The following is a 27,988-nucleotide window of genomic DNA, read 5'->3' as shown; positions in this document are numbered from 1 at the left end:
GCGCCAGTCAAGTTGACTGAAATTTTCAGCGTTGTCTTCAGTCAACGCTTCAGTTCACGATCGGGTATTTTCGTGTGATTTGATTTCAGCGCCCCAAAGCCGACAGAAAAGTCATTGATTGTTGCATTGGAGGTAATAAGACGATCTTTTTACCGATGGTGTATGCAGTCGTGCTTTCACGTGGCGCCTGTGGTAGTCTGATCAGGCTGATTTAGGGTTGATGGCTGATAGTACATTTTTCGTTCTAGTCCGTTTAGTCCATGGCTTGGACAACGATTGAACACTGAACTAGTGTAGTCCAGTGCGATTGAAGTATATGTATTGGATTGCCCAACACCAGTTCCTCGAGAAGTCATATGAGACGTGAGGCAAATTATCTTATTAAACGGAATTCACTGAACACGTTTTGCCATATCTGCACTTTGAAGTAGAGGGTGTCAATTCACCGACAAAGGTTATTGTTCCTGTGGTTATTCTCATCAAAAATTAATCACTTTCAAGAATTCTGTACTTGCCTCTTTCCTGTGCAGCATATGCATCGCGCAATGTCAACATTGTAAGGTAAACAGATAACAAGCAAAATTATGAAGTGGTAAATGTTTTAAAATATTCAATTCAATTGAATTATGATTCCTCTCTGTCTCTCATCTAGATGATAACCTAGCTTGTTTTGATAATCAGCATTTGACAACTATATTTATGGTCGTATCCATTCTTTTGTTACACTTGCCACTATTTATCCAATATTTAACTTTTGAAATATCTATCATTACTATATGCAGTGTCATTCAAACGACTACGTAAGTGTATCAGTTACCACTGAAATTGAATCAACAATTTAGTACACATAAACTGTGCAGCATTTATTCATAATTAACAAACACGACTCACTGTTTTTATCTCAATTATATTAAGCTTGTTTCACTAACTAACCATTGCACCACTTGTAGAGTTGCTCTGGTATTTACAGTTCTGTTAGATTAACTCATTTTATTAAAATAAACTGGTGTGAAGGTTAATGTAATGTAATTTCTAAACGCAACACTCAAAGTTCTAATCAAACTCTGCCAATGCCTAATTCAATGTTTTTTCTATGTACAAACATTGGCAAACGATTCAAATAAGATTAGAAGTCCTGCTCAACCTCATTGGCAGAAACTTGTTATCAATAAGTCGGTCTATATTCATTAGTCGGCGCAATACAGTTTATCAATTTTTGGAGTAGTTTTCATAACACTTGTGAGTTAGACACAAACTAAGTGTTCATTGTGAATAACGAGTCGTTTCCATTTTAGGTGGTCAGGTCTTTCCTTGTTGCATGATGCACAGCAAGATAAGGACTGTGACTATAGAATGAACGCTTCAGCCAGAGAGATTCGATTCTAAAATTTGGTGAATTATGTAATTTAAACAATAATTTAATGGTTAAATCAATTCCAATATCATTGTGATAAACAAAGGCCTAAAAATGGGGTCCATAGCCCTGGAAGAATATGAGCTCATGAAAGACTCAAAATATCGAGTGTAAGTATCATACGTCTCTATAAATTTTTAGTGTACCTCTCACATTATCAAATTCATTGTCTTGCTGAATTTAAATACTCTAGAGTAATGAGTGCTGGTTGAAAATGAAGCATTACTTGTGAATGGGTATTTACCTTTATCGAGATATCTAATATACTCAATGTGACTCACCGGTAGATTACTATCTAGATCACAATTTTCATTTGTTATTTATTTTCATTATTGAACAACATATTAAACCAAATACGAGGAAGAACTCTGATTTCTTGGACTGCTTTTTACTTTAAATTTTTTTCAAAATATACAGTATTCACTTATCTGCACTTGCTTTTGATTCATCCTTAGCTGTTTTATTTCTTTGTTTGAGATCTATCATGAAAAACGTGCATCGCTTGCATCATAAATTAATGAAAATACATTATTAACTATGTAGTTTATTTGTTTCAGCTATGTGTCTGCAGTAGATAAAGCCCTCAAAAACTTTGAATATACAAGCGAGTGGGCAGATCTTATTTCTGCACTTGGAAAACTTAATAAAGTGCTTCTGAGTCATATGAAATTTCCTGTAATACCACGGAGGATAAAAATTTCAAAGCGACTTGCGCAATGTATGCACCCTGCGCTTCCTTCCGGTGTTCATCTGAAGGCCCTGGAAACCTATGACATTATTTTCAAATGCATGGGAACAAACAGACTTAGTCATGAATTGTTCATATACAGCGCGGGTGAGTGTGGTTGGATATTAACATTTTACCAATACACACCTTACTTAGCCAGATATATTTCTTCATTCGTATGTTGACCTACATATAAGGGTATTACCGAGTAGATTGATAGGTAAAATTCAGAGCTGGCAACTTATGGATATCTGTGAAATTGTGATCTCCAAGTGGCTATTAATTTCACTGCATTGAACGGATGCAGAATTTCCAAAGACATGTGTTTGAATTTCTTTTCTCTGCATGCATCTTTTTCAATCAATATTTTATCTAATTATTAGTTTATCCTGCAACCCCTGAACTCTGTTGCTCTTTTCGTCACGATATCAGTACCACGTTAGCAGTCCATAAAGAAGAATGCGCTTCATTTTATCATAATGGACATAATTATTATTATTTGTAACTTTGTAGTAGTCTGAATTTTCTATCCTATACTCTTATGACTCTGAGATTGCTTTATCCACAGGTCTCTTCCCATTACTCGGTCATGCAGCTATGAACGTTCGTCCGTCATTACTAACAGTTTATGAGACTCATTTTGTGCCCCTTGGCGAGAGGCTTAGACCTGGACTAAGTGGCTTTCTGAGCGGCGTTCTACCAGGCCTGGAAGAAGGATCTGATCATTTTGATAGGTAGCTTCAGTATTTTGATTTTTCTTTTTGGTTTCCCTTTGCAGTTGACTTCTAGTTGGAGTAATGATATTTCTTAATTTTTGCAGAACAAATTCTCTTCTGGAAAAAGTATGCGAAGGTGTTTCACCTGAACATTTCTATGCATGTCTGTGGGACTGTCTTGCATCAAATTCAGGAATTCGTTTACCCGCAATATCCTTTGTGCTAGCTCATTTTAATAAAAAGCTGACTATGGAGGATCAACTGTATATCATGGGTACAAATATTGATATCATGGTAAGAAATTAATGTTTCCGTCTCAATCAACTGATAACAACTGTTGTTTTTCACTTTGATGTTTACATCCTCGTACTGTCAAGGGTTTCACAGTTTTACTAATATTCTTTTTCAAACGATTATTAAAAACTCTAGAAATACTTTATTTTTCACTTTTTATTCTAAGATCTCAAGATTTCTTAGACACTGAACTGCGTTCCCCTTTTTGCTTTGTCTAAATAGGTTGCAGCTTTGAGTGCTGGAGTTCAAGATAATTCTGTTTTAGTACAAAGAAGTGCACTTGATTTGTTGTTAGTAGGCTTTCCAGTCCATAACAGTCAATTAATACGAGAAGATATGGTATTGCTATTAACTGCTGCGTTAGTCACTATATTGAGACGAGACATGAGTCTGAACAGGTAATACATCACGAAAGTTCAATTTGTTATTCAGTATTCAGTAATTCGGTTTCTAATCTGAATACAATTTTTTTTTTTCTACGATTTTTAATGAAAATAATTTCTTGATTTCAGACGATTGTTTGCCTGGCTTTTGGGTACGGAAGTGAACATGTCTATTTTAAAAAAAAAAATTGATCCGGCAGCAGCTGAGGCGTCTGCAACATATTTTGACATTTATTCAAAGGACATGTTGATCAAGGCAATAAAATCTACACTTCAAACTGTATGTAAAGAAAATCCACAGGACTTGAAACCCTATAGAATTCTGGTTTCCTTACTAGATAAACCAGACATTGGACCAGTTATATTAGATGATATCCTGTACGAAGTATTCAGGTGAGTTGAATTAAGGGACTAAAACAAATACCTTATCATACCAAGACGTATCCAACTTATATCTTTTCAGAACACTTTACAACGCGTGTAAGCAGTCAGATAAACCTTTAAAATCGATCGAAGTAGTGAAATCTGCAAATCTGTTATTTTCAACGCTAGAACCATCTTATGTGTGGAAACACTGTGGCTATTTGTTCGAACAAGCTTGTGCAGAGAGAGTGAAAAATCGAAAAGAGACTCAGGATATCGGTGTTAATTCAGTGGGTAGCGGTATGCCTAATCTGATAGAAGTTTGCATCCTCACTGAATTTTTGCTAGATACAGTATCATTAGATGCCTTCATGGATACACCATCGGAACATCTCCCAGGTCTCTTTTATCAAGTGATCAACAAGTTGTCCTATCATACTGATGTTTTATCTCCAACAGAAATATCAAACAGTCTAGGCTTGTGCGCTAAAATTTTATCCAGAGTACAACCTACTCTAGCCAATTCTCATTTAGATAAGGTTGAACCCGACATAAAGCCTGAAGTGACATTCAATTCACGTTTACCTAATACATCTCCTGTGGATAGCTCTTTGACTCCTATACCACTTGAAAAAAGCCAGTCTGATAGTAAATTGAATAAGACGGATGGGCTGAATAACTTAGCTGTTGACAAGAGTCCAAGTCCAAGGAGGAGAGCAAACTCGGGTGGCAGTAGTAAGAAAAGTGATAAAAAGTCTAAGAAAAAGGGCAGCAAAAGTACATCAAAGTTGAGCGATAGCTACACAATCCAAGCTGATGGTAGCAACATATCTGTTGTTGTCAGTGAAGACATCAAACCAATTGCTCGTAATAAAAGTTTGGACAATCTGAAGATCGAATACTCTGACACTGATGGTCTTTCTGCACAGAGTGAAAACTTGACACCTAAAAGTTTGTCAAGAAAAAGTTTTGCTGGTTCTAATGGGTCATTAAACAGGGGTCCGTCACCCGCTTTACAAGCACAAAGTTCAATGTTGGAAAAGTGCATGAGAGAATACGAGGTATTTTATGTAAAATTAGTTAGTAACAGGATACTTACTGAGGATAAACCTGTGTCAGATATGTTTGAAGATTTAGTAATTGTCTCTCCCAGAGAGAGTTTTCAAGAAAGAAGTAGCCGCCTTGAAAGATTACTGACCTCGAGACTTAATTTGGAAGATTCTGGTTTCTTCAATCAAGATGCCCATTTGCCTACCGAAATTACAATCTCAGATTACTTACATTCGAAAAATGAGCCACTCAAACACTCTGATTGGGTAGACGCAATGAAAATCGCATCAAGCTTATTAGTGGAATTATCTACATTGCCAACATATTGTCTACCAGGAGATGGGATTCTATTAGAAGAAGAGCCTGAAGGACAAGTTGTGCTACCGAATTGGCTGAAAGTTTTAGTAGTCTGTGCTTGCCGGTTAGGCAAACAGCCGTCATTGCAGCTAACGAGTATGGCAACTTTACTGGATCTAATTGCCTTATTAAAAGCACAGCAAGATGTCAAACCCCACCCTCAAAGTGGAGAAGGAGTTACAACGGTGGTCATGGTGCCACTTTTGAAAGAATGGCACATTAATATTTTGGAACAACACACTAATGTATTCCAAGTAAGTTGAAACTCGTTAGGCTATCGATGTTATTAAATGAATTACTGTACACATGATGAACTCGACTATCAAATTTACAAGGTAATGGCCCATTCTTTGTGGCATCATCTTGGCGAACTACCTGCTCATGAGTACCGAATGCGCTGTGTAGAACTTTTACATGAACTACATCACGCATTGCATAATTCTTGTGATGCAGTCGAAGATGTAATAGGGTCTGCTCTAACGTGTGACAATTTGGAAAAGCGAGTCGAAGCATTTAATAGATTTGCTACATTATGGCATTTGGGGCGAGATGTGGAAACTAATCCAAGGTTAAGGGGATGTTTGAGGACATTTGATAAGTACGTTAACAATTTTTACTCCAAGCCAATGCTTGTTGATGATTTTATTCTTGCATTACTAATTTGCCCCATTCTTTCTTATCATCTTTAGATCGTTGTTAAAGATGCTGGACAATCTACAACTAGCGGATAATTCGCCATTGAAACTTCACGCACAATCTTGGCTACTTCATTCTCTATTGCGAGGTGATATCTCGCGTATTGTCGATCCAGTTCTGACAATGTTGTTAGATCCTTCCACTTGTCGAATGAGCGTACTTCATGTTAGTATACAACATAGTAACACTGTATTGACTAAAAATGATGTAGTCGAAGAAAGATCGGAGGCACAAGATGATTTTGAGGGTGCCGCAAAGATTTATGCCATCAGTTCTGTTGACGGAAATGTTATATATCACGTTAGCGATTCTACAGACGATGCCAAGTGGAAGAATGGTAGGAAGAAAGTCAAGCTCATAAACCCTGTTAAGGCGAAACGGATATTTGCGGTAACGACATTGGCGAATGGAGATAAAGGAAGCCATTTCATAACAGAAAAAAATCAATTCATGAAAGAATTAGAAGTCCCCCCTGGTATTTCAGGCAATCACAACATTTCGGTATTTGTGAATCCATTATCTATAAATTGCACCGCAAATTCCAATGATTCACTGACTGAAGATGATTCTTCGCAAAGTGTTAAAAAATCCGGCCTGACAACAGAGCTCCTAAAGAACGCTACCAGATTCAAGAAGAAAGATTTCGTTTATGGTTCCACAGCAAGTTCAGAGGAAAGCCTATTCGATTCTGCAAATTCTAGTTTGAAAGTGAAGGAGAAAAATGGAATGAAGAAAGTAAATGGGGATGTTGGTTCATCTTTAGATTCTATCACAAATAGTCTTGATTCCAGTAGCCCTGAGATCACAAATAAAATACAAAAACCTAAGAGAGGGATCATTATTCCTGGTAGTTCCAAAGAGGTTGCAGGCACAATAATGACTGGTAAATATCAAAGTACGAATGAATTTTCAACAAGTTACGAAACACATGATGTTCCGGGAAGCTTTGAAGCAACTGCTGAAGTTCCAAGTTGGACGATGGGTGATGAAGAGTGTGAGTTAGAATTGAGTACCACTGCGGAAGAATATTTCAGCAATTCAAGTGGAGTCAGCATTGTTGAAGAAATCTTGAATGAAGTTATCGATAAAGTACTGCAGCAGTGCGATGTTGAGCCTTCAAAAATTGTAAGTATACATTATACATTATATTTACATTGGCGAGTTCTGACTTTCCTGGAAATATGCAGTCAATATTATTGACTCTCCTGCTTTGTCTTGCAGTCGGATGAATCGGTTCAGCTTGATACAAGCACTAAACGTAGTTCAGGAGTTGGGGTCCATAATCTTCATTCACATATGTTACTATATTGTGGGGTGTATGACTCAACGCGAACACTCTATGCATTACGTACTCTCCGAAATGAACTTTTAACGAATACAAGAATGTTCTTGTGCTCGGCCGCAACAACTGGTATAGCAAACACTACAAAAAGTACAGCTTTACTGAATTTGCTAGCAAGGCACAGGAAAAGTGTTTTCGGAAGAAATTTCCACGGCGATATAGCAAGCAGCGAATTCGTAACAGCATATAGAAGTAGTATGTACTTGGAAGTTCTAATTAGCGTTTGCTTATATTTTGCAAGAAGTTATTATCCCAATTTGGGACAAATGAGGCTCACTCAGGAGGAGATTGGAGGAAATAGACAGGTATGTTTATACCTGTTCGTCTTCAAGAGCCATTTATGGCATCATTTATCAATTTCACGGAAAACTCATTTTCTTAATTACAAATCATGTTTGGCATACGGCCGCACAAAAATAATTTCAACTCCTCATACCAGGTCCAACTGGCAAGTGCAGAGCTACTGATGTTGATATTCTCTGAGCTTATTGCTATTGTTCGAGATTCCGGAAAAGGATTCAGTTGTTACATAGTTGATTTATTAACAAAATGCAAGGTCCAAAAAGTTGCTCTTCACTGCCTGGTATCCAGTGTACTAAACATGAAGAATGCTCAAAAAGAAAATAAAGACAATTTTACATTCACTGAAGAAATAGTGCTATTCAATGATCCTGTCACTCATAATGACGTGAACAAATGTAAATATAGAGCAAGCGATCATACGGAAGCATTTCAAATTCAGTTATTGAGGTACGTGACATGAGAGAGTACAAAAATGAAATGACAGTTTGCATTTATTTTTCGTGGATTTTCAAGTCTATGCATTTCAGGTTACTCTTGGCTCTAATTATGCTGGAGCATCAATGTGGTGTACAAAAAGGGGAAGAGACAACTCCAACTTTGCCAACTCCTTCCACACCCACTCGCACTGCACCTAACTTGACCGGCAGTGCACTGAAATATATACCTGGAGCACCATTATCACAACAACCAATGTTTTTAGCAAGCATCTTAAGTGCTTTGCAGTTGGTTAGCATTATTCCACAGTCCATAATATAATTTTGTTCCATCAGTTATTAATGGGCACGTTTTGTCATCCACAGGATCACATGAGGCATTTACATCAACATTGGACAACTCTGGTCACATCTAGTCTTCCATTCATGGGCTCGTCACTTACGCAAATTGTGACATCTGTGATTCATCAACTGTGCTATAATATTGAGCATTTAGCTTCCTATTATGTCAGTGAAGAAGCTACCTTCACTTTAAAATTAAAAGATATAACTACAGTCGAGTGCTGCTTACCAGCAGATTATACGGTAACACATTTAGAAGCTCTGACGTTTTTGCTTCATTACTGTTTACTGGATAACTCACAGCAAGTTGGCTACTCATTCAATCAACCATTGAGCGGAACTCTTCAAACAGGAATCCCTGGAGCAAATCCTGGGCAAATATTTAACAATCTTATTCACGTCTTCATGCCAAGTCCTCTTTCACCTGTGGGTATTAAAAATTAATTTATATATGTCGTACATCTGGGACAAAGTCCATGAGTAAATGAATTCATTATGTTCCTCAGGAACTTGTCAACGGAAAGGATAAAACTGGATTGAGTGAGCAGCACCTGCATGCACGGAGAACAGCCTTGAGTCATCTACCAAGAATAATTGCGTCTCTTTCTGCTTTATGGCAAGCAGTATTGGCGACTAAAGACAAGTAAATTTCAATTGTATCTATGAACCGATTTGATTCGTGAACAAAAAGTCAAATACCTATATTATCACTGTTACATATCATCTATCTTAATGATTGAATTCAATTTTTCATGAAAAGTGAACAGGCAAGCTGCGTTGTTGGTAGCCCCAGAGTTGTGAAACATCAGCTGCTAGAACTTTTGTCTCCCATCTCTTTCCATCATGGCGTTAACTTTCTAGCCGCGGTTGCAGTTGCTTGGCATGAAAGACGACAACCATCTGCTACTTCAAAAAAGGTGAGGAAATTCGTTTCGCTAATAGTTCATCAATTTATACCAATGGGTGGATTGCACTCAGATGGAAACTTTTTTTGTGCAATCAGGTTTTGCCTGAAGCCTGCCCAAACCAGCAAGTAATGGTGCATCTAGTAAGTGCGATTCGTGTTATGCCGATCGACACTTTGGTGCAAACTGTACATCAAGTAGTAAAATCTCCACCACCTATTCATGGTGTGAAGCAGGATTTTTCTTTAGAAGTATCCGTATTGGAGTTACTGTATGTCTACATGCAAAGTAATACGTCACAATCACTTGTTGAATCATGGGCATCTTTACTCGGGCTACTAAAAGATAGTCTATCATTAACTGCTCCTGCTCAGTTTTTATTGCTGGCAATATTGAACGAGTACATTCAGAAATGTCCTCCAATGCAAGAGAAAAAAGATATCCGTGATCTTCAAGATATCACTGCTAAGGTATGTATACCAAATATTAAATATCTCTTACTCGGCTTATGTTTTTATAGTAGCCACATCAGTAGTAAATAAATTGCTTCTGTTCTGTTGTAGCTAGTTGAATCGTGTTCTCAAATAGCTGGAGCTTGTTTGGAACAAACAACGTGGCTGAGACGAAACTTAGCTGTACGAGAAGATGTTTTAGAGGTTGCAGATGGAATTTCAGAAGGTAATTAGATGGAATAATTTTAATAGATTTTTCCGTATAAGCATACATTCATGAAATCATTATATTGCAGTCGCTCCTGGTACACCGCCCAATACTGCCTACAGTGTTCAGGCTCAAGCTGTGCTGGCTGAAATATTGGCACCTCTTTTAGATGTGAGCTATGGTTCTCAAGAAAAAGAGCGAGTTGTCACACTGTTAACTAATCTTATGTACAATATCACGCCATATTTAAAAAATCATACGTAAGTCGCAAATTCCATTATATTGTACCATACTTGGAGTTATAACCAAGTATAGTACATTCGAATTACAACACTTTTTTACAGGACACGAAACATTGCTTCATTTACTGCCTGTTCTCAACTCCTGAGCTCACTCTCAGGCTACCAGTACACCAGAAAAGCATGGCGTAAGGATGTTCTGGATCTTCTCCTTGATCCTGCACTTTTCCAGATGACACCAGCGTGCCTGCCATTTTGGAGAACTATTATTGACAATTTAATGACACATGACACTACAACTTTTAGAGATTTGATGAGTATGCGTTCATGAATATTTCTAATATTATAAAAATCTTAGCTCAATTCTACCCACATGTCTTAATTGTTTCATTATAGATCGAGTATCAATCGCACAAAGCAGTGGGATCAGTATATTCTCTTCTAAAGAACAAGAATACGAACAGAGAGCACAATTGCTGAAAAGATTGGCATTCGTGATTCTATGCAGTGAAATGGATCAGTATCACAAGTATATGCCCGAAATTCAAGGTGATTAATGTAACATAAATGTTTCATCAGTGATTGTTTGTTTACTCATATGCAGGAGGCAATGTTTATAGCTCTATGAGACAATGTTTTTATATTTTTGGTGTGCAGAACGTTTAGCGGACAGCTTAAGATTACCCCAAGTGATTCCATCTATTCAAGCGCAAGTTTTCTTATGCTTCCGAGTTCTGTTATTACGAATATCACCTCATCATGCTACATCTTTGTGGCCAGTTATTGTCAGTGAACTGGTTCAAGTATTTTTACATATTGAACAAGAACTGAACTCGGACAGTGAGGAATTCAGGTGAGTGATGTAGTGCTTTATGTCAACTTCATAGTGGTGTGAGTCCAAAAAAATGTTGATTCATTTCGAATCTAAACAAGGATCTATAATAACCCTCTTAAAGAAATTGATGACTATAACAATAGTAGAAAATCAATGTTTAACAGTGTATTCGATTACAACTAACATAAGTTTGCTTATCGTAAGAATGTTGGGAATATTATGTGAATAAATCTCAAAAATACTGCCTGCTTCAGTAATTGGTGTGGGCAATTTTTAATATGTGCTATGGTAGTGCAAAAAAGTTGGAGATTACATATAATAGTCAATTTCGAATTTTATGACTTTATCATGTCATTATAACGTTAAAACGGCAAAACAGCCTGCTTTATGTGTTTTACATGGATATTTCAACTGCAACAATGATACATAATACATAGAATGGTACTCACCATTTAACAAACGCAATATTTTGCTGTTGTAATGAACCGCCTTGGGTCTACTTTAACATTGACTATTTAGATATACTGACATGCTCCATACTAACAAGGATGATTCCTAATAATGTGATGTTTTTGGCTCTGTTTTCGCATCCGTGATATGGTTGGATTTGTGGTGCCACAATGATTTGGTTGGTTGGTGTTGGGGCAACAGTCGACAAAACAGGTAATCAGATTCACATATGAATAAAGTCTTTTTTTTAAGTTGAGCATTAATCAGTACGCTAGTAGCATGGATGAGAATGAACAGAAAAAAATTCTCCCTGGAATCCTAACACAGCTTTTCAAATTCTCCGAAATTAGAAAAAGCAAATCTGTTTCATTTTATTCTATGTGACACATAGAGAGTAGAAAATAAAATTTGCCCTCATTTTGTTTTAATGATTGGATAATAGTTACAAATATTGAATCTGCAAAATTATTGAACTCATAATAATATCAATGTCTGGGATCTACTCACTGTTAAGGGGTTTTCATCTTTCTAAGTGTAATTCATCAGGCTTAATGAATGTAGCGGTTGTTCTTTGTGCTGTCCCTGTCTAATTGTAAGTTGCTTAAGATTGTATTACTAGATATTAAAATCTATTTCCTGAAATTTATTGCTGCCTACATTTCAACATTAAGTAATTATACCCAATGACATTTTTCTATCCACATAGTTCACATATAAGACTTCTATCAGCGTTGGATTCGTCATGGGCTGTAAATGCTAGCAATGGTCTTCAAGCACACGGTCATCCACATTGGCTGCAATTACAGCTAGCCACTGCCAAACTTTTGGACTTAGCCCTACTGTTACCTGCGCATAGACTTCCACAATTCCAAATGTTCGTATTTGAAAAAATTAGACTATAATTGAAAAGAAAAAAACTATCTTAGATGTATTTTCATGAACTTTTTATGTTAGGTATCGATGGGCATTTGTTGGCGACGCTGCTACGGGTACAACGGACAGCAACGATCGTTCAACGGATTTTGTGCCCCACATCACTAGAATTGCCAGGCTCATGGATAGTAAGGTATGTTGATAATTTATAAATTAAATACTTTCATTATTCGATGATACATCACATTTTATTCATCAATAATATCGAAATTTTGTTCGTTTGCGCACATTTCTGGTAATATACATTGTGCCGTATCTTCGTTAAAAACAAAGTCTTCTTTACATTCGCATCCGCTTGTGCATGGCATATAACAATCAACTTCACTCGGATTCGAACATGTAAATTGGCAAACACAGTGTGACCAAACAGATCTTGAGTCACATTTATCGAATCTTCTACCTCCCATAAAATCTAATTCATCGTAATCGTAACCAGGAATTCGATGCTTTGTGTATTGATAAATTTTCGCTGGTGTTTGAAACCATTTTGGTTGTTTGTAGGGTCGTTGGATCATTTCAAGTGATCCGTCTTTATTGGCGAGAACCAAATCTATTTCATCATTTATAGAGTACACGTCATTTTGAGACGCAGATTCTTCGTAGTCGTTAATTAGGTAAAGATCTTCTTGTGCAGGCTTGACCCGTCCTTTTGCCTGTTCTCTTATCAGCGTATGTGGTATCAGTTCTTCGTATGAGCCATAGTCCTCGTAATCCGAGTCATCTATGTATTCTGAAACACAAAGTCTACTTTATGTACAAAACTATTGAACGAATAATTATTAATCGTCGCATATTCATTAAGTAATATACGTTCTCCATCCACTGATTAATATTAAATGGACTGAATTAACTCTAGTTGAACCATCGCGGTGCTGTACGGTATTATTATACTCGTTGTCACAAGTTCCATTTTTCACAAAATCATCACGTTTAACAACTATTTATGAAATTTGGTACATCCAAAACCGTATGCGAACAAGCTTAGGGATTTTAATTTTCTCCAGAAGTTGCTCCCTTATTACTTCCAAAATTGCGATTTCTTATTTTAGAATATCCATCGAAATCACACATTGAAATCCAATTTTTGTCAGAATTATTTTTAAATATATAAGTAAAAATTCATGAAATATTTATTCATGGTATACTCACGAGCAGTGGTTAACACGATTGTACAGACAATCAGCAATAACACTTGTTTCAGTCCTCTCATTCTGCTGGCTAATTCTGCACTGGCTAGTTGCATTCGTACGATCTTTCACTACTATCTAATGTGCACACAAGTAATGTAGTTAACCATTTAAAAGTAGGTAGATTCATTATCTTGTGATATCGAAGACGCCCCGCAAGTCTGAAACAAGTCTTCCAATGTAGTATATTATGGACTGAAATATGAAATCAATTGCTATAATTTCATTTAGTAAAGACGTATTCAAATATCATTACAAAGGTAGTTCTTATTTCAGTACCATAGAAGATTCTGTGAGTGTACACAGTGAAACAACACTTTTTATTAGAACTCTGAAATCCATTCAATCCACATGAATATTCTTCTATTTCTAACAATTTTGTATATAGCTCAAATAATACTTGATTTACAAGTACTTTTAGAATGCTCCATAGTCACTATGACTTCTGATATAGCTAAACATTGGGTTTGGCAGCCAACGGTAGCCTGATCCTATAATGGATTATTTTGATCACAAAGCCTTTAATCCCACCGTTGATGCTATTATCCTGGTAATACACAGTTGCTAATTAAAATATCGTTTATGCCGTTCAACAGACTTATTATAATCAAATTGCCGCAGATTGGTTGAATCTCGTAAAATTGAATGTGCAACCATGTAATTTTCAACTAGTCTCCACTTATCCCAAGTTTATAAATAAAATTTCCTTAGACTAAATCTGGAACTGGTCCAATATACGATTAGTGTGTGCTCTGAGCTTATCTTCAGCAGTAACAAGTTTTGATTTCAAGAGAACCAACTTTATCGCGTGTTGTATTGTTTACTGTTAACTAGTTTATTGTTAATTATTGAACTATCTTTGAAGTGATTTTTTTGAAAGCCATTTGCTGTGATATTATTCTTATCTCCTAACGTTACACCGATTGGTTGACCAATAAAATTAGCATCAAGTGTACAGGTGTTGGGTATAACATTTGAGGCAAAAATTTTTCTTAATGTGGAAATACTATCATGAATCAAAATATAGTGAAGTAATCTGTAGGATACTGATTAATCCATTAACAGTGTGAATAAGGTATAACTTTTGATTCAAAATCTTGTGGTACTCAAATTACAGTTCGAAGGGGAGGTTGCTCCATTAACGTCTCCTCCAGGTGAACTATTATTGACATCGAATAACATTCGATCTTTACAAGATCTACACTCGTGCTTTAAAGCGCTTAGTCGTAGAACAACCGATTCTCATGCAACTTTAAACATCTCTCAATTAGAAGCGGTAATTGAACAAGACTTTCTTGAGAAGATGCCGTCAGTAGCTTTAAGATAATAAAAACCATAATATATAAACAACCGTAGACAGCTTTGGAACCATAGTTAATAAAATAGCATTGATATAATGACTGCGGTGTTATCAAACAATCATCGAATTTTTTATTAAGGTGATAATGGAATTGCTCCGAGTAAACTTTCGTTCCAATTGCAGTAATTTTTAGGCGAATGAGAACTTTCGCGGGTAAAGATCTAGACTTAGATATATTTATTAATTTTTAACAACTTTAAACCTCGAAGTTCAAAGCCTGAAACATCCTATTCATGTCTGAATCTTGATAAACATATTTGTCACAATCAGCTATTTTATATTTACGTCAATTGAGCCTGTCAAATCTCCACCACCAACAAGATTAATATTCAATCTGCTTTCCGTCCCCTTCAACTAGTTGTTTCCTTTGATTGTGAGTTAGTCTGTGACGACTTTCACGCGAGCACATTAAAAAATCAGATTTTATTTGAATATGAATCTTACTTCATCATATCCGGCTGTTAGTAACTGTAATGTGAATAATTTTTTATCTTGCATGTATTTATGCTCTCTTTACTAACGGTTGGTGTGATCGGAATCATATTTGTAAAATCATGCTCTTATAAAATACTTGACCGTAGTTGTTATTTTCTTTGCTACCCCAGTATAGTATGTATAAAAATGATACGAAACTCGTTGAATTGAAGAAAATGTACGTTAAAAAATATTGCTATCGACCTATTTTGACATATTTGTGATGTTAAATGTCCCATACTGTTAAGAGTAGTATTTCATAGCGAATGAAGAATTGAAAGTTCTACAAGAAATGTTATACATTTTTATATCTAAGAAAAATACGATCTTAAATATTAGCAGATATTCATTTATAGGTGTTATATTAGAATCATCGATAGTTGTGAAAGGGCATAATCAACAATAGCAGATATTTTTATTTATATAGAGCAATTATATTCAGTAATACTCGTTATTATTGTGCCACTATTTTCTTATTTTTTCTGACTTGCTATTGCCGATTGTGTCAATCATAATGTTATGTACATATAATAATTTTTAAATTAACAGGAAACAGCAAACAATGTATTTGGCGACATATATAAAGATAGTTGAAAAATATAGTTGATTAATATGTAGTTCTTCTTTTTATTCAATTAACTTTGATTAACGAAGCTTAGGCTTGCCTCCTCGTTCGGTTGTGAGTAGTTATGCAGACACTTGGTGTTTCATCATAACTTTTAGCTGACATTTTTATGAAAATGTTGAATTGCGATCGTATTGAAACACTTCGTGTAGTTAAGTAAAGTAAAAATATATACAATGAAAATTTATTCTATGTCTCGCTACAATTTTATAATTATAACCGAGTATCGTGTTATTTCTCATGTGGGCTAAACTAGAAATGTATGGGTTTCACAGATATAATAGTACGTTGCACTTGTGTTGCGATTTCAATTACTTAGATGAGTTTCTTATCATTTTGGACAATAGATTGAAGCAAGTCAAAAATCTTTTTCATGTTCATGATTTAATGATTTCAGGATCTTTAAACCAAATTCAAAATTCACTTTTGATAAGCTATAACATTCTGGGCTCACGAAAGCAATTGAATGATAATCCACTTCGGTTTTCTAACAACCAAGTGAATATTACGACGTACAGTCAACAACAACCTAAACCTTGGATTCATAAATCTCTTGTATTTTCTTAGATTAAGTTACATTAATGAATAATCATATTTTTAGAATAATCATAGATTTGGTTAAATCGGGCAAAGCAAACGTGATGTGTAATGGAAACTGTTTATAGTAGAGTGCTACGTTGTTGACGGGAGTGTTAAAAATATTTTTGTATGTTTACGCTGGTTGAAATATTAGAGGATAAGTGAACAGGTAACTGTACATAAGTTTTCGATTCAACAGACGAATAATTTAGTATGGGTACGATTTTTTGTTTCCATTAAATTAAGATTGTTCTGGCAATGTTATACATTGGTTACCCAAAATTAGGGCATTCTGAATATCCTATCTTGATTGATGAATTTATATATTAGCAGTATGACAATTTGTTACAGTTTGCGACATATAGTTATTATAATTGCCATATGAATTTTCATTCCATCATATCATTCATAGAATTTTTTTTCTCTTATTTCAATTATTTGCGTTATTCACTGATCTTTTATCTAGTTTATTTCTGACGATAGTCATTCAAATCGTCACATGCATAATTGAGATCAGTCTCATATTTTTTGAACTCAATTTCATTTCAATGATCATCAATGTTTGATCTGCTTTCATGGTAGAAGTCTGGAAATAGATTCTACTTAATGTAATTGACGCACACACTATCAACTAGCATTTTGTAAATAATCGAAGATTAGAAACATTGGGAATATCGAGTTATTGTTAAGTACGTGCCGAAGATTGTTACTGATAACTGTATAGTGACGCCATTGGGAAATTTCATATCCTTCCAATATTCATACACGCATATAATATGAACATTAATATCAATATATTTTACTCTAGTAAATGTATACGCTATTTATTGATATTAAAATTTAGAATGCTGTTCAATCCATACCTGTTATTCGCTGTACTCGCTCTATTTTCAATCAATGATCAAGCCTTTCTCACCATTTTAAATATATTTATCTGAAAATAGGAGGATATTCAGGACTACAAGTGAGTAAAAATACCAAGTATTTATCACGAATATTATTTATTAACACCCAACGAAACTGAAATGTTTTGTCAACAAATGAGCCATTAGAAAACATTTATTGATATTTCATTTTTATTTCTATCGAAGATTTGTTTACTATATTCCTCGACGATATAGAAGATACAACTTTCAGAGCTAGTAGGACATGCTAATCAGCATAAGCATACTCTTTACCATATTAAACACTCGGACAAAATTCGTACGCATTATCATACATACTTGAGCAGATGTCTTGGAGGGGGTGCATTTAAAAAACGCAGAACAGTTGTAATGTTTGTATATGTTGCTAATATTTGAATACGTACAGCATAGTTGTATCTATTTATATCCGAAAATCGCTCATGCACGGTTTGATTTTTCCAATTTTCTTTCAATAACACGGTATAACAATGAATTGAGATAAGAGAAAGGAAATCGATTCTAGGATCCAGTAGTTTTAAATAGTATAAATTGTGTATAATATACATATTATTTTATAAACTAGATACAAGGTTTATCCTGAAGCGCGTTAATTTAGAATCTATCATACAAATAGGCCACTTGTACGTGTTTCGAATTATTCAAAGAATAAATTTGACTGGGCTTGTGTGATTTTATAAATCTCAGATTTCGAAATATGGCTGTATATCACCTTGTCGAATCACTAAATATATCACTCTCCTATATTCCAGGACAAATAAATAAATATACGATATAACGATGGCTGTAGAACGAATTACCTTCTATCTGTACACCTATAAATACGAACAGCAACTGTTTTTACGATGAAAAAACCCTTTTATTCACAAATTTTTCTAACGAGTTTTGAACAAGTGTGATTTTCTGAGTACGGTGTGTAATAATCATAATCACATTGCTATTTAATTTGCTACTGTATTATTACAGCCATACTTCAATCTTACGACCGGCGTCTGATTGAATCAATGCTTCCCTTAAGCATTTACAGCAGGACCCAACCTTCCGAGAGGTAAAGGATTAAAGGGAGTTCTGTTGCGAACCTCTTTCTCAAGAGGTAGGGCATAGATGTCTGTGGTCAATTCGCTCAAAGGAATTTCTTTGTCTGTTTTGGCTATTTTTACAGCGTCATCAACTTCTTTCCTCACTTCAGCCTCCAGCTTCTGAAAATTTATCGGAATATTTCCAATTAGTAGGTACCCTTTTGGAAAATAAAAAAAAGGCTACTCAAAATTAAAACGAGTTATCTCACTGTATAATCTACTATAGTATATTGAATTATGTACGTCATGAATTACCTTCAGTTCGTCAGCAGTAACTAAATTAGCATTGAGAATTCTTTCTTTAAAACTAGTGATAGGATCACGGGTCTGGCGGACCTCCTGAATTTCTTCTCTAGTACGATAACTAGTGCCAGGGTCTGACATACTGTGTCCGCTGTAGCGATATGTAGCTGTTTCAAGTACAATTGGTCCTTTTCCAGTGGTACAATGGTCAATGGCGAAACGAGTAGCTTCTCTTACAGCAAGAACGTCCATTCCATCAACCTGTTGAAGTTGTTAACGAATTGCAGTTCTACTAGAAAGTATTGCAAATTGAGGTATTATCAATATTTAATTAGCCCTACCCATAATCCAGGAACATAATCGCCTCGAGTGTAATATTCCGTACTTGCAGCTGCTCGGTCCGCGCTTGTGCCCATACCATAACCATTATTTTCACAAACAAATATGCATGGTAAACCCCACAGTTTGGCTATATTGTAAACCTCAAATATCTGGCCTTGATTAGCTGCTCCATCACCATATAGCGCTAAACAGACTCCGCCATTTTCTTTGTATTTGGCAGCAAAGGCAACACCTGCCCCCAGTGGTACCTATTGATTACATAATTAATAAATACGATTTTCATTTTTTAAACATAGAAACATTCATCATTTTCATGGCAATATCTTTGTCCATTCAATCTGCCACTGATGCAGCATAGCTCTTACCTGAGCACCAACAATACCGTTGCCCCCGTAAAAGTTCTTTGCATACATGTGCATGGAACCACCTTTTCCACGAGCATTACCACTCTGTCGGCCTGTGAGTTCAGCTAGGACACCTAAGGGGGAAATACCCATCAGATACGTCCATCCATGGACACGGTAGGCTGTTATCACCGAGTCCTGTGGACGCAGAACTGCTGACATACCCACCGCGCATGCTTCCTACAAACAAGTATGCAAAATCAAATGTTGGTTGCTATAACAAAATTCGTTATGTGCACAATTGAGTGATCTCATTTTCATAGTTTTGTGACATTGAGCGTACCTGTCCAGAGTATAGATGGCAGAAGCCTCTAATGATTTTCTCTTTGTACAGATTGCCGGCGGCAGTTTCAATACGACGAATAGTGTGTAATTGTTTGTAATATTTAAGAGCATCTTCTTTAGTAACAGATACTTGAGTTGATGGGCCCGAATCTAACTTATGCAGACGGAATGGCTTTGTTTCAAAGGAAGCTTCGGTTGCATAGTTATTTTTATTCAGCAAAAAGGACACGGCCTGTAACAAAAAAAGTTAAATCACTTCATATTGTTGTCATTAGGACACAATATTTTTATCACAACCATAAGTAAGATTTGGAACAACTTTCACTAACATCAAATAAGAGGATCAGAAAAGTCTGACAGAAACAAATCATCAAAGTAGTATCTTTGACATCATTATGGAAATTATTGGGAGAAGACATTAATTTCAGTTGCTCACACGTGAAATTACCTTCAAAGTATTGAATAAGTTATACTTTCGTGGGTGCTTTTTTTGACAGATCTAAGTACAAGTTTGAAACTCAGAATCATGAAAGCAGATTTTGGAGTACGCATGGTCATGCATGCTAGAAAGTGCATGATCTCAAACTATTATGAAACTAAGCGAACATTGACTGAACGTAGAATCATCTAATAATTTTTTTTCAAACCAGATCTCGCAATTTTGTGGGATAATCTTTGTCATAGAAGCTGAATGTGGAGCAAAATTTTTCTTGATCGCATTGGATTCAATACGAAAAAATGCCAGTTCTCGATGACTTAAATTGCTGTAATTGTGCATGGTACGGAGTACACTTACAAGTGATATTCAAGGGTTTAACCCGGAGATGTAGGAGAAATCTAAACTTGTCAGAGATATTTACCTTGCTCCAGCTTCCATACTGGCCCGTGATCGAGATATAAAAATAATTGATTATTTGAGCATCGAAATTTGGCAAGAATTATGGAAATAATTGAATTAATTTTTTTCCAAGCAGTAGACAAAATGGAAAGATTTTTTTTAAAGGTCATTCACGTGTTTAGCAACGCTTGGCTTTGAAGAAAATAAACTCACGTTTCGTTTCGACGTCTGCTTGCCGATGCTCCTAATGCAGTTGGGGATCATTTTTGAGGTACAACGGCGTGTCCAATACTCAGATTTTATAGATAATACGTTTAATTATGTTCCCCAGCTGGCAAATACAGGAACACGGATTACAGACTACAGGACAGCGGACATTTAGAGGAGAACGGCCATATATTCTCATTGAACATGAATTCTGATTGGATTGCTAAATTTTGTGCGGCTGCGCTGCAGCTTGGCTTCAACGCGGTTTTCATTCAAAAATCTTAATCCTTATTTTTACAAAATCAGTGCAAATACAAATCCTCAGTCAACGGTACGGATGCAGTGTTCTGATATTGATTCAAAGCATATGAAATTTGTCGTTGTAACAAGCAAGCCATAGATCTCAATCCTTAGTCATCGGAGCGCAACTTGGGAATCTGTCAGCCACTGCCTCGTGTCTTTATACAGATCAGTGAGATTATCTATCTATTCTGAATAGTATAGACAGCATGCGTGAAGTTTCGGGGTGATTGTTGCATATTATTAGCTCAATATTACAAACATTTCGTAGACGCTGACGCCAACAATGCTATCGATTGCACTATTCTCGATCACTTTCGATGCAGTGAAAAAGCATCCTCAAGTATAATTGTGAAAAAGGCCACAAGGATCGCATGTGTGTGAAGACTGTCAAAAGTGTGATACTCGAAAAGTGCTTGGACTGAATAGTAGAACGATCCGTTCAAATTGATCCAAAATGACTGATAAGAACGATAAATCTAAAGTAGATTTGGGACTTCTTGAAGAAGATGATGAATTCGAGGAATTTCCCGCAGAAGGTATTTGCTTACTACCCTGAATTACATCCTTTCCTGTGCGTATCCGGAGCCTCGTATTCTTAACCTCGAATTTGCTGATTCACTACAGATTGGACAGCTAAAGATGAAGACAATGCTGATATAAGCGTGTGGGAGGATAATTGGGATGACGACGATGTAGAAGATGATTTCAATCAACAATTAAGGTCAGCATTGAAGAATTATTGTAAAATAACTAATAGCCAAATTATCCTTAGCTGTTGAACTAAAGATTCTCAATTACTCTTGAATTTGCCAACTGTATCAACTCTTGAATTCTTCAAACTGACGTTGATCTTATAATAATCATTGCAGGGCTCAATTAGAGAAGCAGAAGGCTCAAGGTGATCCAACGGGGAAAGACAATTGAAAAAAAATACTGATTGGGTGTATATTATATCTTGATGATACATTTTCTGAGTGTATTCATGTCTTTCTGTTGTGTGTATCAAGATTTAAATCACAGGTTACATGTGTAAACTAAATCTTCTAAATTCTTAAACTATTTATGCATTTAACATTTTTTCTAACATAACAAGATTGCAATCAATAGTATCAAATTTTGAAATTGATAATTTCAATAAAAAAAATATAAACACAGATCATTATATTTTGATTAAAATATTAAAACTAACAAAAAACGTTATCAAAACTTACATAAACAGTTAAACAGCATCTAATGCAAATTCTAACAAAAGTTTTCATAGACTTCTGGTTGATCTATGACTCCAAACTAATGAAGAAAAGTAACAGCATATTAGAAACCACTATATTAGAATAATTTGAGCTTAGGAGTAGATAAAAAGTTTCATCTAAAGAAGTGTATTTTGTGTTGGTGATACTGGTTCTTTGTGAATTTATTTATAATTCTATCTGTTGGGGACGTACTTACAGATAACAAACCTCATTATCATGGTATAACTTGTTGGCTCAGTTTAGATGATGCCAGTAATTGCGACGCTAAGACATCCAATAATTGCAGGTACAAGTCACGATTGATTTTTTTGTTTTCTAGAGATTTCATCACAAATTTCAATGCCTTACTCGTCTCATTGTCTCCTAAAAATATCTTCACTTGAGGTGGAACCATGGACATGAGCTGCCAGAGTAATTCATCCTCAAGATCGTCCAATACTCTATTATTCTCACTAATAGGGCTTGTGAAAATATTCAAGTTGTCCAAATGATGGACGAATGTTCTAATCATATTCTGGAATAAGAAGAGACCATTAGCTATAACATTCACAATAGAATTTCATGACGTTTATTCCAAATTTAGTCAAAGTTACCTGTAATGAAGACTCGGCAATATTACCAGCGAATAATTTGATTGCTCTAACAACAGCTTCCTGTTCAATAACACTGTCACATCCAGCTCCGACTAGAATTTCAGAGGTCAAATCTATTACCATCTGAGTCAAAGATATTCCAGTGTCGAGTTCATCAAGTTCTTCTGCAACAATTGAAATATATTACTTCACACTACTTATGCCCAGCTAGACATAATCTGATACTAGATATTACTAAATCTCATTATTCACTCATCACTCATGAAAGAACTGACCGTCATATGGTGCATTGAATGTTTTCCACCAGTGATCTAGCAGTTCAGAGTCTCCGCTTCCTTCAATGGATTCTACTGCTTCATAAGCTGTGTCAACTGAACAGTAATCTATTCTTTCAGCAACCAATTGTTGCAATTCACGACCCAAGTTCCGCTGAATTCATGAGAAAATTTAGTTGCACAACACAGATGACAACATTTCAGAGTAAGTCTTATGATATTCATAAACTTACAGAATTTAAATCTTCAACGAAACGCCAAGGAACATCAGCCAATGACATCAATGTTGGCATTGGCATCACCTCTATCTCTGGATCCATTTCAAAGCCAGGCACCACAGTTTTTAACGTGTTAAATACTCCGCTTACAGTTTTAGCCAAAAATCTGTCCAGCCTTGGAGCGACGGCATCTGCTTTTTTACTACTATTACTACTAGGGCGTAAGAAATGACGTAGTTGAGGTGGATATTCTGCCGCTAAAAGCGTGCAAATCTGTTTTAAATAATTTTCCATTTCTACACGCCCACCTTCTGGCAAACTTATGTCTGCTAATACTGCTGCCAATGATGGAACCTGTTTCACAAAAATTGAACTATTACTCAGTTATTTTCATTGTTTTGATCAAACGTAGATACAGTGAAGTAATATTATTTTATGCATACCTCTGCAAGGCTGGCATGAAGCCGTACAAAATCTGAATACTGCCTCTTCACGGTTGCTGTTGTAGTTTCAAAAAAGTGCGATCCATGCTGTTCTATGTCGTCAAACTGAATGCAATAGAAAAGCTGCTGAGAGCCATCTGGTGCTGTATGAAACTCTGTCCAAGGAATCGCTAAGTGACTATCCTCATAGACTGTGCAAGACTTTTCCTCCGTTTGCCTATAAAGCAATGGCTTAAATAATAACGGCTATACCTAAAACTAAGCAAAAATGATGTCAGATATTTACTGGGGAGTTGTGACATTTGATTTTTGATGCAAAAGGCTTCGCAATCTGGCAATTGTTGTCGCTAAATCAGTTGGCTCCTCATAAACTGGTGACAACCTGTCTTCATCTGGTTCAGAATCAGGCTCAGAGATCTCTACGTTAGCCCACAAACCCCTGTGACTTATTTCCAAGCCATCTAAGCTCAAAGAAGCTCTTCTTTCTAATAAGCTTGGTCCATTTTCATTATTGACCTTACTGTTTGTAGAAACAATTGCAGCCTGACCAGCCTTAGGAAATGGACGCGATATCACTGCTGCTGTAGTAGAAAGAATAGCATCACTAAGAGCCGATGACACAGCACTCTGAAATTATTTGAGTCGTTTGAAAGAAACTTTATTATGGGAGAGGAACAACTCGATTAGCTGCAATTGGTTTAGATAAGTACACCTCAATATTCCTCACCTTGTTATGTGTAGTATTTTTCTCAGTATCAATCGGTTCTGAACTGACTGCTGTCAAAATGACACCATATATCCAATTCGGGGAGCTGATAGTTTCGATTCTTGAAAGTAACTTTTTAGCCAGTACAGAAAACAGAAGCTTACATGGTAAGGAGCTCATTATTTCCCACTGTAGAAATTCTCTAGCGAGTACTGTGATCACTCTATGTAAACTATACTCCAAAGCTGCTGTGTTTCGGGAACCTGGATGAACATATCGATAAGCTTCCTCTATATCAGTCACTGTTCCCTTTTCCAGACGACGAAGCGATCTGTTTAAAAATGGAATGGAATAGAATAATTTTATTGACAAAAGAATTGTTTAAAATACAAATTAGTTCCAGGTAGGCATTTGAGTTATTACCTACGATATTCTTTCAAATGCAATAGCAACACATTGCCAATCTTCCTCACTACTTCGATCTGATCAACATTATTCAGTTGATGGTTTACTCTATCTAATAGGTTCTTCAATAGCAGCTTTGCTTCGCTACAAAATGTTTCATCATTGCTGACATTTTGATACCAAACATTAATAAACTTTGAGTCAATCTCATCGACTGTTTCATCCAAATTTATTCTGGCCATAAATGTTGAAGATGAGTCCTTGTTCTGATTAGTAATTTTTTGGAATGTTCCATTTGAGCTTGAATCTTCATTATTCGGTTTTTGGTCATTGTTGCTTGCAGTGGTACTCAGGGGCTTGATGTTTGTATTTTCAGCATCCTTAATAATTTCACTTTGCTGCTGTTGCGTTAATTGAAGATCATGTTTTATATAGACACTGACTAATAGTTGTAGCCACTTGTTGAAGGGTTGAATGATCAATGGACTATTTGCCTTAAGTATGAGTCTCAATGCAACACAGCTTAACCATATCGATAAAGTAATTATAAGAATGGCCCAAGATATGACCATAGGGGTTGACACCGAAAGCTGAGCAACGTATACTTGGAGTATTAAACAAATTAGAATACTGATAGTGCTTGTGAGTAGAATTCGGTTAGACCAGCTTATTGAAAGTACTTGCTCCATTATTGTGTTTTGTGGGTTTCAAGTTGAAGTTTATGATTAACAAAAAAATCATTTAAATCTTTTTTTCACTTTTCCTTGGTCTGTAAACTGACTATTGAAATGATTTGTAATGTTTTTATCTTTGGAAGGCGTAATTTTGTTGCTGTTCGTTTATTAAAAAAGGGTTGATATCGTCCTCGTCTCATTTCTACATCAATACGATAAACTAGCGCATAAAATATCACTTTTTAAATGGAGCTAAAGAGGTCAAGTTCAAAATTGTCATCATTGCATTGTGACATCTTCATCCCACACGCGCAACAGTACAGTATCGTCTGCTGACAGCATTTGACAGTTGACAGATTTTCCATTTCAGCTGAGTCTAACTTCTAATCATCCGACTCTCTAACAGGTTTATGGCAGAAACTTATTGCCCATCACAGAATCGCAAACTCTATGGCAGTCCATGCCTTCTATGCAGTAAGCAGCAGAGGCAGTAGTAAGCTTTCTGAGCTCTACGCGTCGGTTTCGTAGTGATTGTTCAATAAAATATTACAGAAGCAAATACACTTTCTCATGATAATTAGTAATACAGGATAAAGAACATCATGAATGACGAATTGGAACAATCAACACTCAGCAAGGCTGTGAAAAATGTGAAGCAAACACTTTTGAAGGTATGTTGAACTCACGTGTTGGGATAACCTACATAACAATTTCAAATATTATTTCAGCTACTCTACCTAATAGGATAAGCTTGTGATATTGTCATGTCATTTGTATTTAAATAATATCTTACACTTTCAGAAGCAAAAAAAACCTGAGACACAAATACCAATAGATGCACCAATACCACAGGTTGAAGAAGTTAAGCTTGATAGAGGTGTAGTTTATATTGGTCACATCCCTCATGGATTCTTTGAAAAAGAAATCTTCAGTTTCTTCAAGCAATTTGGAAAGGTCACACGAGTTAGGGTGGCAAGATCCAAAAAGGTTACTACAAATATCACTACTTTATTTCATTTTACACATCTAATTATCACTTCAACACGTGATATAAATGTTACTATACTAAGACTCGTAATTTGTGTTTCTGCTAATCCAATAGACTGGTATAAGCCGAGGCTATGCATTTGTAGAGTTCTTGCATAGTGAAGTGGCCAAAATTGCTGCAGAGTCCATGAATAATTATCTAATGTGTGGACGACTTTTAAAAGGTATGTATATGCTTTTGCAGGACTCCCGATCCGACTATATTTTCAACCATTATGCCTGATATTTGGATTATTTGAACCCTTACTTTCAGCCACTTATATCCCTCCTGAGAAACAGCACAGTCGATATTTTGCTGGTCAACAATGGAGTAAGAAAAGTTATCCCAAGATTAAGGCAAGAGAAATAACCAATCGTCGTAAAAATACAAATGTAGACAATAAAGTTGAGAATGTTCTCGTGCAAAGAAGTTTGAGCAAATTGGCAAACATGGAGAAAAAACTTGAAGAAGCAGGAATCGTATATAGAATCGCACCAGTTGAAACACCTAAGCCTACTTTAATAATCAAGAAAAGAAAAGCCACTCCTTCCAAACCACTTTTAAAGGCAAAGAAAAGAAAAATTGTCGCTCAACCTCCAATAGGTCTAAAAACAGAGGAAAATATTGTTCCTGTAGAGCCATCAGCAAAAAATGATAAAAAGAAGAAACTTGTTCCGCCGGAGCAAACAAAAAGAAAGAATAAAAATAAAGAAATTGTTTCCCTTCAGTCATTAGAAAAAAAGATTAAACCAAAAGCAACGGTTTCCCTGCAGCCATCAGAAAAAAAAGTGAAGCAAAAAGCGACTATGACCCTAGAACCGTCAGAAAAAGAAATAAAAAAAAAAGAAATTGCTCCTTTAGAAACATCGAGTAAAAAAAATAAAAAATCAGAGATTGTTCCCGTGCCTATAAAGAAAAACAAGCAAAAACCGGTCGCACCAAAATCTTTAATCAAAAAGGGAAAAAAGAAAAATCCAACAACATAAATTGCAATCAATCACATTGGTAAGATGGTTTCATATTAAAATCTCTTGTCGAGAAGTTCAATATTGTGTTTGCTTTTGCAATGTCTACAATGTAATAAAAAAAAATCTAAAACGGTTAA

General features: G+C 35.7%; 6 protein-coding genes across 14 annotated transcripts; 3 read left to right on the top strand and 3 right to left on the bottom strand.

Annotated features, from left to right (window-relative positions):
* Positions 1-190: 190 nt before the first annotated feature.
* Positions 191-21,253, top strand: LOC105687629 (protein dopey-1 homolog). 5 transcript variants are annotated; one of them, XM_048656792.1, is made up of 26 exons: positions 191-561; positions 1,296-1,524; positions 1,972-2,249; positions 2,710-2,875; positions 2,962-3,151; positions 3,374-3,549; positions 3,664-3,927; positions 3,998-5,558; positions 5,640-5,902; positions 5,994-7,125; positions 7,222-7,647; positions 7,782-8,092; positions 8,173-8,371; positions 8,446-8,847; positions 8,928-9,064; positions 9,182-9,338; positions 9,425-9,796; positions 9,890-10,004; positions 10,075-10,246; positions 10,331-10,542; positions 10,622-10,774; positions 10,883-11,078; positions 11,712-11,723; positions 12,217-12,384; positions 12,465-12,576; positions 20,948-21,253. In XM_048656792.1, exons 2-26 carry the CDS (start codon positions 1,469-1,471, stop codon positions 20,978-20,980), a joined length of 7,263 nt encoding a protein of 2,420 aa, XP_048512749.1. In that variant the 5' UTR covers positions 191-561; positions 1,296-1,468; the 3' UTR covers positions 20,981-21,253. The 5 variants fall into 5 exon arrangements, with proteins under 5 accessions (XP_048512749.1, XP_020708970.2, XP_012258846.2 ...); XM_020853311.2 differs by lacking the exon at positions 20,948-21,253 and adding an exon at positions 14,748-17,530 and having other exon boundaries at positions 191-454; XM_012403423.3 differs by lacking the exon at positions 20,948-21,253 and adding an exon at positions 14,748-17,530.
* LOC105687715 lies at positions 12,613-14,890 on the bottom strand. Of its 4 annotated transcripts, XM_012403579.3 has the most exons (4): positions 14,046-14,890; positions 13,910-13,961; positions 13,593-13,791; positions 12,613-13,173 (listed from the first exon to the last, which is right to left on the bottom strand). In XM_012403579.3, exons 3-4 carry the CDS (start codon positions 13,684-13,686, stop codon positions 12,632-12,634), a joined length of 636 nt encoding a protein of 211 aa, XP_012259002.1. In that variant the 5' UTR covers positions 13,687-13,791; positions 13,910-13,961; positions 14,046-14,890; the 3' UTR covers positions 12,613-12,631. The 4 variants fall into 4 exon arrangements, with proteins under 4 accessions (XP_012259002.1, XP_012258997.1, XP_012259008.1 ...); XM_012403574.3 differs by having other exon boundaries at positions 13,593-13,961; XM_012403585.3 differs by lacking the exon at positions 13,910-13,961.
* LOC105687699 (probable pyruvate dehydrogenase E1 component subunit alpha, mitochondrial) lies at positions 17,941-21,137 on the bottom strand. 2 transcript variants are annotated; one of them, XM_048656802.1, is made up of 7 exons: positions 20,996-21,137; positions 20,805-20,822; positions 19,943-20,176; positions 19,621-19,839; positions 19,255-19,503; positions 18,926-19,174; positions 17,941-18,790 (listed from the first exon to the last, which is right to left on the bottom strand). In XM_048656802.1, exons 1-7 carry the CDS (start codon positions 21,044-21,046, stop codon positions 18,605-18,607), a joined length of 1,206 nt encoding a protein of 401 aa, XP_048512759.1. In that variant the 5' UTR covers positions 21,047-21,137; the 3' UTR covers positions 17,941-18,604. The 2 variants fall into 2 exon arrangements, with proteins under 2 accessions (XP_048512759.1, XP_012258965.1); XM_012403542.3 differs by lacking the exon at positions 20,805-20,822 and having other exon boundaries at positions 20,996-21,136.
* A 388-nt stretch (positions 21,254-21,641) lies between the features above and the next one.
* On the top strand, positions 21,642-22,448 carry LOC105687740 (26S proteasome complex subunit SEM1). The gene is made up of 3 exons (XM_012403596.3): positions 21,642-21,828; positions 21,917-22,013; positions 22,162-22,448. The coding sequence occupies exons 1-3, from the start codon at positions 21,747-21,749 to the stop codon at positions 22,214-22,216; spliced, it is 234 nt and encodes a 77-aa protein (XP_012259019.1). The 5' UTR covers positions 21,642-21,746; the 3' UTR covers positions 22,217-22,448.
* LOC105687643 lies at positions 22,224-26,217 on the bottom strand. The gene is made up of 8 exons (XM_012403451.3): positions 25,201-26,217; positions 24,799-25,108; positions 24,358-24,698; positions 24,072-24,288; positions 23,644-23,982; positions 23,411-23,564; positions 23,136-23,299; positions 22,224-23,056 (listed from the first exon to the last, which is right to left on the bottom strand). Exons 1-8 carry the CDS (start codon positions 25,869-25,871, stop codon positions 22,757-22,759), a joined length of 2,496 nt encoding a protein of 831 aa, XP_012258874.2. The 5' UTR covers positions 25,872-26,217; the 3' UTR covers positions 22,224-22,756.
* A 46-nt stretch (positions 26,218-26,263) lies between these two features.
* Positions 26,264-27,988, top strand: LOC105687708 (MKI67 FHA domain-interacting nucleolar phosphoprotein-like). The gene is made up of 4 exons (XM_012403555.3): positions 26,264-26,527; positions 26,658-26,843; positions 26,959-27,067; positions 27,157-27,988. Exons 1-4 carry the CDS (start codon positions 26,459-26,461, stop codon positions 27,867-27,869), a joined length of 1,077 nt encoding a protein of 358 aa, XP_012258978.2. The 5' UTR covers positions 26,264-26,458; the 3' UTR covers positions 27,870-27,988.

The sequence above is a fragment of the Athalia rosae genome, chromosome 6 (assembly GCF_917208135.1).
Source record: "Athalia rosae chromosome 6, iyAthRosa1.1, whole genome shotgun sequence".
NCBI lineage: Eukaryota > Metazoa > Arthropoda > Insecta > Hymenoptera > Athaliidae > Athalia > Athalia rosae.
This window is presented reverse-complemented; position numbering and strand designations above follow the sequence as displayed.